Source organism: Microtus pennsylvanicus, chromosome 2 (genome assembly GCF_037038515.1).
Source record: "Microtus pennsylvanicus isolate mMicPen1 chromosome 2, mMicPen1.hap1, whole genome shotgun sequence".
NCBI classification, from domain to species: Eukaryota; Metazoa; Chordata; class Mammalia; order Rodentia; family Cricetidae; genus Microtus; species Microtus pennsylvanicus.
The window spans coordinates 30243758-30258190 of record NC_134580.1 but is presented as its reverse complement, the minus strand read 5'-3'; the positions used below and the strand labels follow the sequence as shown (position 1 = coordinate 30258190).

The window sequence follows — 14433 nt, the reverse complement described above, 5'->3', positions numbered from 1 at the left end:
GTATTGTAGCTCTGTAGTAGAGTTTGAGTCAGGGATTGTGAGGCCTTCAGAAGTTCCTTTATTGTACAGGATTCTTTTGGTTATCGTGGACTTTTTGCTTTTCCATATGAGGTTGAGTATTGTTCTTTTGAGGTCTGTGAAGAATTTTGCTGGGATTTTGATACACGTGGCTTTGAGTATGTAGATTGGTTTTGGTAAGATTGCCATTTTGACTACGTTAATTCTGCCTACCCGAGAGCATGGGACATCTTTCCATCTTCTAGTGTCTTCTTCAAATTCTTCCTTCAAAGATTTAAAGTTCTTGACTCACTGGCCGCTGGTCAACTTGGAGGCAGAGGCCAAAGGGGAAACTTTGTGGACCGCCTATCGATGAGCACCTGAACAGGAGCTGCTGTCCTTGGAACCGGAATAGATCCGGAAGCGCCTGGAACTACTGAGTGCCAGATTCATAACCGCTGCCATGATACTGATCCGGGGCCTTCCGGGGGACTTGACCAACCAGGAAGTAGGCTATTGTGATCTTCTGAGCGACTATGAACTCAAGGACAGTTGGTGGACAAATACAAAGGGACAGCTTTCGTGACCCTGCTGGAAGGGGATCAGGCTAAGCTGCCATCAAGGCCTTCCACCAGAGCCGGCTTCGAGAGCCGGAGCTGTCAGTTCAGCTGCAGCCTACAGATGCTCTGTTGTGTGTGGCCAAGCTGCCGCCCTGCCTGACCCAGGCACAGTGTGAGGAGCTGGTGCGGCCCTTTGGCAGCCTGGAGCGCTGCTTCGTAGTGTACAGCGAGCGCACAGGCCACTCTAAGGGCTATGGCTTGCAGAGTACATTAAGAAAGGCTCGGCTGCCAGGGCAAGGCTGATTTACTGTGCAAACCACTGAGCCCCTAAACACTGTATGTGTATTGCACAGATGCTGGGCCGCTGTCTCCTGCCTTGTTGCACTCCCGGTGCCTCTGTGTGGACCATCTGCCACCTGGCTTCAATGACGTGGATGCCCTGCACCAGGCACTGTCCGCGGTCGATATACCCACCTTCTTTCACCTGCCATGTGGCCAGGGTGGGCAGCTGAGGGGCTTTGCAGTACTGGAGTATGAGACAGCAGAGATGGCAGAGGCTGCAGAACCAGAGGGCAGGTAGCCTGGACCTGGGTGACAGTCACCTTCGTGTGTCCTTCTGTGCTCCAGGTCCTCCTGGCCGCAGCATGCTGACAGCACTCATTGCTGCCCAGGCCATGGCTCCCAATCGAGGCAAGGGACTCCCGCCTGAGCCAAACGTCCTGCAGCTGTTGGACAATCTGGGCCCATCTACCTCCCTCCAACTGCTGCTCAATCCTCTGCTGCATGAAGTGCCAGTGGCCAGCAGGGCCCTTTGGGTGTGCCCACTCCATGCTACGGCTCAGCGGACCTACCCTGTCCACTGCCCTGCTCCAGTTAGCCCTGCACACCCAGAGTCAGAAGAAACCTGAGATCCTGGGAGACTCCCCTCTGGGTACCTCCAGGCAGGTGCCCAACCTGTCAATTCCCTCCTTGGGTTGTCACTGTTGGAGGAGCCCCCAAAGGACTACCGCATCTCCTTGAACCCGTACCTGAATCTACATAGCCTGCTTTCATCCAGCAACCTGGAAGTCAAGGAGACCTGTGGCTGGTGAGCATTGTTTAATTTCCATGTGTTTGTGGGCTCTGGAATTAGCATTGCTGTTGAATTCTAATTTTAAGCCATGGAGATCTGATAAGATGCATGGGGTGTTTCAAATTTTTTGTATCTGTTGAGGTTTGCTTTGTTACCCAGTATGTGCTCAATTTTTGAGAAGGTTCCATGAGGTGCTGAGAAGAAGGTATTTTCTTTTCTGTTTGGATGCAATGTTCTATCGATGTCTGTTGAGTCCATTTGAGTTATCACATCTGCTAGAGCCACTGTCAGCTCTAGATCTGCTCTGGAAGGTGACCTTTGACTCTTGTCAGTGCTTTGACCCTGCTTATCTCTCAGGGGTGATGTGAACAGCCTTCTGGGATGGATGGCTGGGACCAAGCCTGCTTTGGTCTCAAGGTAGAGTGGCCTCACAGCAAAACCTGCCTTCAGTCAGGACCAGAAGGGGTTAATCTTAACGAGCCCTGGCTGGAATCTTCTAGGGTGGTTGCACCACTGTAGAGAATTAGACCCTCAGGAAATACTGGTCTTTGTTGTGATAGTCAATGGGAGGCTCCCCCAAGGGACTGAAATGGCTGAGAGGTCTAGTCACATTTTGGGTCTTTCCTAGTTAGGTTTCCACTGCTGTGATAAACGCCATGACTGATACCAACTCGGGGAGACTGGGGTTTGTTCTTTACTACACTTCACCATCCATCAATGAGGAAAGCTGAGGTTCAAAGCTGGAGGCAGGAACTGAAGCAGAGACCATGGGTGAAGGCTGCTTATTGGCTTTGTCTCTCTGCCTTTCTACCTTCCTTGTACAACAAAACCACCTGTCCCTGGATCACATTATCCACCATAATGAGACTAGGCTCCCCTGCATGAATTAACAATGAAGAACACACCCTGTAGTCATGTCTGCAGGCCAATCTGGTGAAGGCAACTCTTTGAGGTTCTGTCTTCCCAGGTGTGTCTACTTAATAACTGAGGCTATTACTGCAAGGTTTTATTCATTTTCGAGAGATGATTTCTTGAAACCCAAATTGACCTCAAATTCAATATTTAACTGAGGATGACCTTGAACTTCTGATCTTCCTGTCTCTGCCTCTCAGGTGTTAGAGTTACAGGCATGTGCCACCGAGGCTGGCTAAGAAATTTTTATTCCTCTTCCCAGATCCATATTATTCCATAATGTAGTGGATTTAACTGTCCTTACTTTAAATCTTTTCTTTTATTTACGTATCTATTTGTTTTTGCAGTAGAGACATCACATGTGCAGGACCTTGGGAGAACTCAAGTATAGACATGTGCCACCACCCCAGCTTGTGTGTGTGTGTGTATGTATGTAACATGTGTGGTCATGTGTGTGTACATGTACTCAACTAGTGCGTGATGTCTTTACCTCCTTCTCCCTTTTCTTCCCTCAATCAATTATTAATTTTGTTTTTTGTCATTGCTTTGACAGGGTCTTTCTGTAGTCCTGAAACTCCATATATACACTGATCTTGAACCCACAAAGATCTCTTGCTTCTGAGTTCTGGGATTAAAGGCATGTGCTGCCATATTCAAATAATCCTTGTTGTTTTGTTTTGTGGAGCCAGGATCTTACTATACAGTCCAGGCAGGCATGGAACTTGGTATGTAACTCGGGCTGGCTTTGCATTTATAATCCTTCTGTCTGCCTCCCAGCTGGTGAGATTAACGCATAGGGCATCACATGGGTTTCAGCCTCAGTTTCAGGTCTGCATCCCTGTCTTACCGACCTTTAAAATATTACCCTAGATCAGTCAATTCTGTAAACTAGAGACAAGAGCAGGGGCGGGCATCTGGGAAGGCCAAATTTACATGGATAAAAATGTCTGTCCTCATCTGGTACATACAGAAGCTCTCTTCCCATCCTCGGTATGTCAGAGAACCACTAGAAACCTATTTGTTCTTTCATTATACCATGTTTTTTTTTTAACTTGAATATTTTGTATACAATGTATTTCCAGGAAATACTTTCCCTCTCCCCTCCTTCACTCTAGATCAGTCCTTCCCTTTGTGGCGAGAACTCCATTCCCAGTTAACAATGATATTTTAGCCGGGCAGGGTTGGCACACTCCTTTAATCCCAGCACTTGGGAGGCAGAGGCAGATGGATCTCTGTGAGTTCGAAGCCAGCCTGTTCTACAAGAACTAGTTCCAGGACAGGCTCCAAAGCTACAGAGAAACCCTGTCTCAAAACCAAAAGAAAACAACAACAACAAAACAAAAGACAATGATATCTCATCACATCAGGGCCTACCTGTTATTACAGATTAGTCTTTTATTCCTAGTCTGACATTCAAGAGCTCCCAAACAGGGACAAGTCTTGGTATATTTGGCATAAACAGACATAACTTTTGCTTGTCTGTGGAAAGAACAGCAGCCACAAATAGCTTATATGCATACGTTACCTGGGAAGGGACATTTTTGGGTGGCTCAATTCTAATGGATGGGTCCCACTCCCCTGGAGGGAGCACAGTCACCTGGTCCAGGAACTCATCTATCCCGGCCAGAAGGTCATCTCGCTCCTTGGCTTTATATGCCACATCATGAAAAATCTACAGAAGGGAGGAAAACACCTTAGGAAAACTCAACATTACTGTGTTTGCAACGATATCCACTGAGAAATGGATACAGCCTCTTGATTTTTATCTCTGGCATGGATATCTAAGACATAAAACTTAGTGCTTAAAGGAACCTAACGCAGAGTGCGGAGGTGCCTGTGCCCGTGAATCCAGGCACACCCCAGACCACAGCAGGAGGGCACCTCAAGTGGAAGGCCAGGTGGGCTCACGGAGTGAGACCCTGTGTCAAGGAGATAAGACACCACTTAAAGTCATTTTATTGTCTCCACAGGAGAAAGGACACAGAAATTCTCTTAGTCACGTCTGAAAATAGACAGTCTTGCTAATGGAGGTCATCTGTGAAAGGACCAGAGAGAGATCACACATGAACTTAGCGCACAGATGTGTGCCTTGGACAGCCATACATGAACTTAGCGCACAGATGTGTGCCTTGGAACCACTGCACAGCAGCCCTCACCAGGTACAGAGTGACCATGACACCTCCACATGACACTGCCCGAGGGCACAGCCTGACCTTATGCAAACCTCTCTTTCCAGGGAACAGGAGTATTTCTTTATACAAATAAGTTCAACATATTTAATTAACTATATTCTCTAGAAAGTTAACTCAGGCTTCATGAGCTACATTAAATATGAGTTGACACATTTTACTTGGCAATAATAATTCTCCCAGAAAATGATGTCTTTGCATCTTGGATTACTTAAAAAAGGGAGAGTTAAGTGGCCATAGTGGTACATGCTTATAATCCCAGCACTAGGTGTTCAAGGCCAACCTGGGCTACTAAGAACCTGTCTATAAACAAACAAGCAATGGAACTGCAAGGAAAGTCTCCCAGAGGGTGTGGTTCTCTTTGAATGGCTCCTAGAGAAGTCCCGGATGCTTCCCAGCAGATGCTGCCACAGTCCTTATCATATCCCCAACAACGCACACAGCTTCCGCGAGATAGAAATGCTCACTAATTACGAGATGAGTGGATGGAAGGCAGAGTGGTCTGTACCTCATCGGTCATGATGGTGGCCATGGATCTGCCAATCTCGTGGTACTGCTGACCTTTTCCTACTGGGCCCAGCAAGATAAACAAAAATCTGCCAAAACACACAAAAGAGGGAGCTACATAAATAAAGAAGGAGAAGGGACATCTTATCCACTCTAAATAGCAAACCTCGCCCCGACTACCACACAGAGACCATCACCGCCTTCAAGAAGAACATCAGCCTGCTATGGCCAGGCGCCATTCAGAGCTATTAATAAGACATCATTCAATAACGTGGCTGGCTGGGCTTCTTAGCGTTACCATAGACACAGTTCCTAGCCATAGAAAGGATGTCTTTTCAAAACACTGCACCGCTGTGTAAATTCAAGGTTATCTAATCCCCATCCATTGTTCTATTAAGAAAATGACAGAGAAAGGGAAGGATAAGAAGTTGAAATGACCAAGTCCTGGAGAGGAGCGTGAATTGTGTTCTGGACATCTGTGCACTCTCTATAATCAGTGGGGCTCTGAATCACCACGTCACCACCTTGGGGCACACAAATAGCCAAGTCCTGCCAGCACTGTGGAAAGACATCAGTACCTTTCCCTAGAGACAGTTCCCTGGAGACGAAGGCCTCCTGGTGTGACAATCCACTGGACCTTGCTGTGCTCTTTCCCTGTTCTCCTGGGCTCTTCTTCCAAGGCCAACAGTACTCATGGTCACAGCCTTAAAACTTAGAACTCACTCCCCCCCACCCCTCATCCTCCCTTCACCCCCACTTTCATAGCTCACCAAGGAATTTTAAACACTCTCTCCGAACGGCCCACCCTAACTTCTGGTACTAACTAGCTGCTAGCGCCAGTGCTCACACAGGTCACTCAGCTCGGGGCAGGACCCAGGTACCTTGTTGGGATGGGCACTTCTGTCAGGCCCGAGAGGAGCACAGCTGGGGAGAGCCTCACAAAGGCGACGATGGGACGGTCCAGAGTGTCCACCTCTCCAACCAAGACAGTGGAGGCCTCTGCCCCAGTGGGAATTTTTTTCATGAAATGAAGGTCCACCTGAAAGTACACAGGAGCCTTTGAGAATTTAGGAGCCATCGGCTTCGCTGGCAATCATTCTCTTCAAGTATCACTCAAGGTTACAGAAGAGTTCCTCACTGTTTTATTTGATTTTTATAAAAACCCTGAATGGAGCGATCATAGATCAGATCAGTCCACTATTTTAAAAAAAAGGGGAAGAGATTAAGATTCAGGGAGAGAATTCTGACTACAACTACGGAGTATAGAATACACGCATGAGTGTGTACACACACACACATTTATCATTTATAGCACATATAAACTATATGTAATTTAGTGTGTGGGGTGTGTGTTTAGGTGTTGTATGTGTGTGTGTCTACACAGGCTGCAGTCCATGTATGGAAGCCAGAGAACACCTTGTGAAAATCAGTTCCTCCACCACTGTGTGGGTTTCAGGGCAGAATTCAGGCAGCAACACCTTTAGCCACTGAGCCACTCAAGAATCAAAGTTTAGTGTGTGGGTGCACCCCTCGCGGTCCTGAGTTCCTTGGTTCCTTGCTCGTGCTCCGTCTCCTTCTGCTCCTGATTTGGACCTTGAGATTTCTGTCCCGTGCTCCTCTGTCTCTGTCTCCTTTCATCGCCTGATGAAGGTTAATATTTATGAGGATGCCTATGTGTTTGTCTTTGGGTTCACCTTCTTGGGATGTTCTATCGGGAACTCACCAAGGCCAGCTGGCCTGGGTCTGAAAAAGATGGGATAAATCCGGACTGGCTGAATATAGAGGACAATGAGGAATACTGAGAACTCAAGAACAATCGCAGAGGGTTTTTGATCCTACTGCACGTACTGGCTTTGGGGGAGCCTAGGCAGTTTGGATGCTCACCTTAGGAGACCTGGATAGAGGTGGGCAGTCCTTGGGCTTCCCACAGGTCAGGGAACCCTGATTGCTCTTCGAGCAGATTAGGGAGGGTGACTTGATCGGGGGAGGGGGAGGGAAATGGGAGGCGGTTGCGGGGAGGAGGCAGAAATCCTTAATAAATAAATAAAAAAAATAAAAATAAAAAAAAAAAAAAAAGAATCAAAGTTTAAGTCCGAGAACTTTCATCCCACCCCACCATGCTCCTCTGGGAGGAAGCGCCTCGGGAGTTCTGGGTCATGTTATTTCTCCATGCAAATACTGACTGCTCCATCAGATGCAGCAGCCACAGCCCTCCAAGAAGAGCCAGACATCACGAGCTTTAGGAGGCAGCGGCAAAATACTGCAGTGACAACAGTGACGAGAGTGAGAAGGATGCACGGCAGCAGGTGCCAGAGGGTCACTAATGCACCGGGAGCCGGGGCAGTGGGGCTCAGCAGCAGGCTGCCTTCACTGTGCTGAGTCGGCCGGCTGAGTGTGCACAGGGAGACAACAAGGAAGATGGCGTCCCTTTTCACAGAGCAGTGCTGCTCCTGGGGAAGGCTCATGAGCCATCGGAGCTTACCAGACCCCAGAAAGATTCCGGAAGACCCTGGGCTCCACTACAGATAACCTTCGGTCTAGAAGTCAACCTGCCATGTCTCCTCACCTTGCTTAGATCCACAGGACTGTGCTCGCAATTCACTCCGTTTTTCACCTCAAGACTCGTAGTTGGAGCAGACTGAGGAGAAACAGTCTGACCTATTTGGAGACAGTCAAACAGAATCTGCCAAGGGCTTGCCCCTCCTTCCCCTCAGATCCAGCCATCCATCACAGCCAGCTGTGACCTCTACAGGCTGGGAGGACTATGAAGCAGAGTCCATCACGTCTGTCCCTGCACTCAGTGCTAAGAAGGCAGAGGTCTAGTCCTCCATTACCTTCCTATCTTCCTTTCTCTCTGCAGAGAGCCATCCTGACCCTCAGTGCGCCAGCACCTCTGCACAGAGCTTGGCAAACAGCTTGCCAGCAAAGGAGGAGAAGCTGCAGGCGAGGCCTCGCCCAGCCATGGCAAGAGAAGTGGTTAACAGCTGGGCCCACCCGCGCCTGTACACAGGCTATGGACCTAAGCTAACACACAGAAATCCCACAACAAATGGAAGGAAGGTCCTGCCATTGTCTTTATTAAGTGCGATGTGAAGATTGTCCAGGGCCATACACTCTCCAGGGGGTGGAGCCAAAGCAGAAGCCTGGAGGCCTGGCTAGACCACAGCAGTTTGTGTCTAAGCAGACTTTTGTTTAACTGGACAAGGCTGCAGCTCACCTTCTCTGGCCCAGCTCCTCATCGATGTGACCATTCTCCCCAGAGCTACACCTTCTCTGGGAGCACAGGGGATACATCCCTCACCTCGCAGTCCCCCCTGGAATGCTATCCAAGGGCACACGGAGAAGGGAGCATCCTAGTCACCCAGCTCACTACCCATCAAGGAGTCCAGGGGCCTAAGTGTCACAGCCTCGCCCTGCAGTAATTCCGCATCGCCAACTGGTCCCCAAATGTGTTTTCAACAGAGAGAAAAAGAGAGACACCCCCAAGTCCTTACCATCTTTGTCCATGGAATGTGGGTCCGATTGCTTCTTGCCAACCTCAGCAAAGGAGCGGACAATGGGAATGAGGTTGTTCCTCCGCCTATCATTCTGATGGTGGTGTTTCTTGAGAAGGGCTTCCCGCACTTTAACCCTCATACTGTCATTCAGGTCACTGAACAGTTCTTGCTGGTCCAGTATCAGGTCTAGGAAAGAGACATTCACAGCAACACTCAGACGGAGAGTTCAGGAACTCAAGGGGAAGGGTATGAGGTGGCAGGGGAAGGGGAAAAAGGCAGAGATGAGCTGCTCTCCTAGCGTCACCAAGGTGGTTTCAGCTTCCTGTCTGAAGGAGCATTTGGGTTTTGTAGGTATGGAACACCGTCCTTTGCTTATTTAACAACGAGACAACAACGTGAACACATGGTTTAGGGACAGAGTGTCACTATGCTACGTAGGCTGCCATGAATTCCCGGGTTAATGTGACCTTTCTGCAAGAGTGGGACTTACTGGAGCTGGAGAGATGGCCCCATGGATAAGAACACTGACTGCTCTTACAGAGAACCTGGGTTCTATTCCGAGTACCCCCATGGTGGTCATAACCATCTGTAATTCCAGTTCTAGGAGACCCAACACCCTCTTATAGCCCCCAAGGGCACCAGGCATGTGGTGTACATGCACACATGATATCAAACGACTCATACGTATAAAATAAAACTAATTAATTAAAAAAATTTTAAGGTAGGACTTAATCACGGTGAGTATGCCATTATGCTTAGCTCCAACCATTGCTTAGGGAACGAGGTCTCTGAGTATTTAATGCATGCCCAGAACTGTACCATGGGGTTTTCATCTGTCCAGTCCTCACTGAAACTCAAAAAAGTGGGCATTTTGATGAAAATTCTTTTTTAAATTCTATTTTTAAATGGATTTTTTATCTATATTTATGTGTGTGTGTGTGTATGCCCCATATGTGTGCAGGTACCCAGGAAGACTGGAAGAGAATCATCAGCTCCCCTGTAGCTGGAATTACAAGTGGCCATGAGCCACACAATGTGGTCCTGGGAACCAAACTTGAGTCCTCTGCAGGAGGAGCAAATGCTCTTAACTTCTGAGCCAGAGTTCTTCCAAACAAGGAAACCAAGGCACGGTTCTTACAAAAGTCCCCAAGCTCTTACACCTGCGAAGCCGAAGAGCCAGGGTTCGCGTCCAGCTCTGGCTGACTAAGAGCCCACGATTACCCTCTTAACTCTACTGTCCTTCCTCCATGAGCCCAGCATTGTTGTAACTGTCAGGGATGCTGCAACCTTGAGCTCCAGTGGATACTTGAAAGTGCAGCCTATAATCAACCCAATTATAAAATGGGGCACTGAGCTGAACAGAGAATTCTCAACAGAAGAACTTCAAATGGCCAAAAGACACTTAAGGTCATGCTCAACTTCCTTAGCGATCAGGGAAATGCAAATCAAGACAACTTTAAGATACCATCTTACACCTGTCAGAATGGCTAAAATCAAAAACACCAATGATAGCCTTTGCAGGAGAGGTTGTGGAGAAAGGGGTACACTCATCCATTGCCGGTGGGAATGCAAACTTGTGCAATCACTTTGGAAAGCAGTGTGGCGGTTTCCTAGGAAATTCGGGATCAACCAACACTGGACCCAGCAATACCACTCTTGGGAATATACCCAAGAGAGGCCCTATCATACAACAAAAGTATATGCTCAACTATATTCATAGCAGCATTGTTTGTAATAGCCAGAACCTGGAAACAACCTAGATGCCCTTCAATGGAAGAATGGATGAAGAAAGTATGGAATATATACATATTAGAGTACTACTCAGCACTAAAAAACAAGGACTTCTTGAATTTTGCATACAAATGGATGGAAATAGAAAACACTATCCTGAGTGAGGTAAGCCAGACCCTAAAAGAGGAACATGGGATTACTCACTCATATTTGGTTTCTAGCCATAAATAAAGGATATTGAGCCTATAATTCGCGATCCTAGAGAAGCTAAATAAGAAGGTGAATCCAAAGACAAACATATAGGCATCCTCCTGAATATTAACCTTCATCAGGCGATGAAACGAGACAGAGTCAGAGACCCACATTGGAGCACCGGACTGAAATCTCAAGGTCCAAATCAGGAGCAGAAGGAGAGAGAGCACGAGCAAGGAACTCTGGACCACAAGGGGTGCACCCACACACTGAGACATTGGGGATGTTCTACCGGGAACTCACCAAGGCCAGCTGGCCTGGGTCTGAAAAAGCATGGGATAAAACCAGACTTGCTGAACATAGCAGACAATGAGGACTACTGAGAACTCAAGAACAATGGCAATGAGTTTTTGATCCTACTGCACGTACTGGCTTTGGGGGAGCCTAGGCAGTTTGGATGCTCACCTTACTAGACCTGGATGGAGGTGGGTGGTCCTTGGACTTCCCACAGGTCAGGGAACCCTGATTGCTCTTCGAGCTGATGAGGGAGGGGGACTTGATGAGGGGAGGGAGAGGGAAATGGGAGGCGGTGGCAGGGAGGAGGCAGAAATCTTTAATAAATAAATAAATTTAAAAAAGTATATAAAAGAAAAGAAAGTGCAGCCTAAAGAAAGGTTAAATTGGGGATGGAGAGATGGTTCCGTGGTTTGGAGCATGGGCTGCTTTTCCAGAAGACATACATGCAGATAAAATATGAATATAAAATGAAATAATAAAGTTTAAAAATGTATTATTTAAATTAGTTAACTGCTCACTGAAGACAATCACCAGCATTAAAACTATCAAGGTTTGCGGAAGGTCTTACTTGGTTCTGTCATCAGGGCTCTAGATAAATGTCCAGAGCTTCAGGCCCTACACTCTATCCCTAATTCCATTATTCCTGACCTATCTGACCTTGGAATTACATGACCACTCTCTTCTCAGTCTCCCCTATACAGAGAGGACAGCGCCGATGTCTCCCCATGCTGATGGCTGCCACATTGAGCTGTGAGCAGCTGGTCCTCCTGCCTGTTCTATGTGCCGGGACCAGAGGGGTGAGCAATCAAGGCAGGAGTCCTGCATATTTAGCCTTTATAATGATTATTTCTTCTCTCATAAACACTCATGCTTCAAAATCCTGCACTTTGAAAGAAGAAAATTCCACCAGGGCCCTCTTCTAGCTATTGTTTTTATCTTTTCTCTTCCCACTTAAAATTCTCAAAAGCAAACAATCGTACTTTAAGAATTACCTGCCGCTCCCTGCCAAGTGCCAAAGTGTCACGAAAATCCGTGTCTGCTCTGGGCCTTTAGGAACACAGCTCTGCCAAGAACTCATTTCAGATTTCCGGCTTCCAAACTTATTGTTTGATTGGTTTCATTTTGAGACGAGATCTTGCTACAAGCCCAGAGTGGTCTTGAACTTGATCTACCTGCCTTACCCTCTGAGTGCTGGCATTCCAGGTGTTACCGCCACACATGTGGACTTGGGTTGCAGCAGTCCTGGTGGCTAACACAGGCTTGGCAGCTGGCACTGGCTGTCCCCTCACCATCCGCACTCCTGAGCTCAGTCTCCACGGGCGACTCGCTTCCGTCAGCCTGCTTATGCCCCGCAGTCATCCTCAGACAGGTGGTGTCCCCACCCCCATTTTTATCCTCAATGATCTCAACTGCCCTGGAGACTGTAAGCACCAAATGCCATGGACCGGTGTGACCTATCTCAAGTCACATCAAAGATTCAATCATGAGCAGACATCATCTGGATGTACCCACACCCTAAAACTTAGCAAGTACAAAATGAAACCCATCCTCTTTCCACCCACCAGACCTCCGGATTTTCTAGTCATCCAGCCACAACCTAGAATCCTGAACATTCTTCCCTTCCTGCCCAAAACCAGTCCATCAAGTGATTCCCACCACTCTATCTCCTGAGCTGCTCTGGCAATCAGCCCTTGCTGTAGGGCCCACTGAGGGGACCCTGGCCCACTGAGGGGACCCTGGCCCACTGAGGGGACACTGGCCCACTGAGGGGACCCTGGCCCACTGAGGGGACACTGGCCCACTGAGGGGACCCTGGCCCACTGAGGGGACCCTGGCCCACTGAGGGGACCCTGGCCCACTGAGGGGACACTGGCCCACTGAGGGGACCCTGGACCACTGGAGCAGGTGGCTCTGCCAGGTCTTACCCTTCTCCCTCAGCCCCTCTGCCTTGCTTAAAAACCTTTGGGTTGCATTCCTAAAGCTGCCACCAAGGTTTCTTCCCTTGTTGTCCACCTCCTCCTCCTGAGACTGACTCGAGTCCAGCTATCAGAAGCCCCCTTTGACTCACCTAATTAACATGCCCAATTAAAATTAAACACCTCACCCTAATACAGATTTCTCCTACTTTACCGTTATGTGCCTATGTGCCACATCTGTCTCCTCCTATTCGGAGGCGGTCCTTTGTCCCTCTGGGACAAATATTCCTGCCCCCCTTCCCTCATCAGCTTCCCCATCCCCCCTCAGCCCTACCTCTGTCATCACCGCATCCTAGCCCACTTAAGAGAACCCCCTTCCCTCATCTGCTACCCCATCCCCCCTCAGCCCTACCTCTGTCACCACTGCGCCCTAGCCCACTGTAACATGGACCCCCTTCCCTTCTCCTAAAATTCCACCTGCAACGTCATCTGCTGCTTCTTTTTCTGCCTGAGTCAGACAGCAGCCACTTAAACTTTTCTTTTCCACTTATAAAAGATCACCTTAGAAACAGGTGCTTGGATGTGGTTTGTACCTAATCTGGGGTCCAGGAAGGAGCAGCCCTGTGCCGGGGGTGGTGGAGGGAAGGTCTCCTTCCTCTGCAGCAGTGGAGCACCATCTCACCTGATCGGATCCAACGACCTGGTTCACGCTCCCTTTAGCTCACCCTCCGTCTTGCTTACAGCTAATTTGATCGAGTACTACCCCCCAGACTTCAGCAGGGTCTCCTCATTCTTGATGATTATAATATCACTAACTCTCCGGGGCTCCTCCACTGAAAAACAGGGCACAAACTTTCTGGGGAACTTCATGGGCATTTATACACATAGTCAGAAGTCAATGAAATACAGATGCGACCCACTTGGATTAAAGTCTATGAGTTGAGTCGTGTGAGGGAAGATAAAAGTACTCTGGGAAAATTCCCAGAAACCATGAGTGTTGGGACCTCAGTTTCTTCAAAAACACCCAACTGTTCTGGGATGTGCTTTTGTGCCCCTTCCAGGTGTATTGATTGGACAGGAGTAAGTTTATTCTTTACGACTGGCTACTGTTTGTATGAGGTGTATTGATTGGACAGGAGTAAGTTTATTCTTTACGACTGGCTACTGTTTGTATGAGGTGTATTGATTGGACAGGGGTGAGTCCACTCTTTCTGATTGGCTACTGTTTTTATAAGCCTCCACAGAGAACATGTTTTTGCCAATTGCCAAGGGCAACTTGCCCACTACCTGAGACTTGCCTGTGGCGCTGTCTTCAGGGTGTAAACTGTACTTTGGGGCTCCATTCTCGCAGGTTCCACTATCTCTAGAGCAGTGAACGTGACTCTAACTCTGAACTCACTTTTTTTTTTAAAAAATTCTACTTCCCCCACAGTTGGGAGTACACCTGGGGCACCGCCTTAGGAAAGAGTTCGCACAGGAGTCCATCAGTACTGACCTCCATCCCCCGGGGCCCCCAAAAGTCCTTAGAGAGGCATGATTATTTAGACACTTGGAATGGAGAAA

General features: G+C 48.2%; 1 protein-coding gene across 1 annotated transcript in view; it reads right to left on the bottom strand.

Annotated features, from left to right (window-relative positions):
- Positions 1-3856: 3856 nt before the first annotated feature.
- LOC142843398 (electroneutral sodium bicarbonate exchanger 1-like) overlaps positions 3857-14433 on the bottom strand; it is a 37596-nt gene continuing 27019 nt past the window's right edge. The window contains exons 6-10 of the mRNA XM_075960699.1: positions 8732-8920; positions 7804-7895; positions 6119-6276; positions 5239-5326; positions 3857-4213 (exon numbers count right to left, since the gene is read on the bottom strand). Of these exons, the coding sequence (XP_075816814.1) occupies positions 3929-4213; positions 5239-5326; positions 6119-6276; positions 7804-7895; positions 8732-8920 (812 nt within the window). The 3' untranslated portion in view covers positions 3857-3928. The remainder of the gene's footprint in view (positions 4214-5238; positions 5327-6118; positions 6277-7803; positions 7896-8731; positions 8921-14433) is intronic.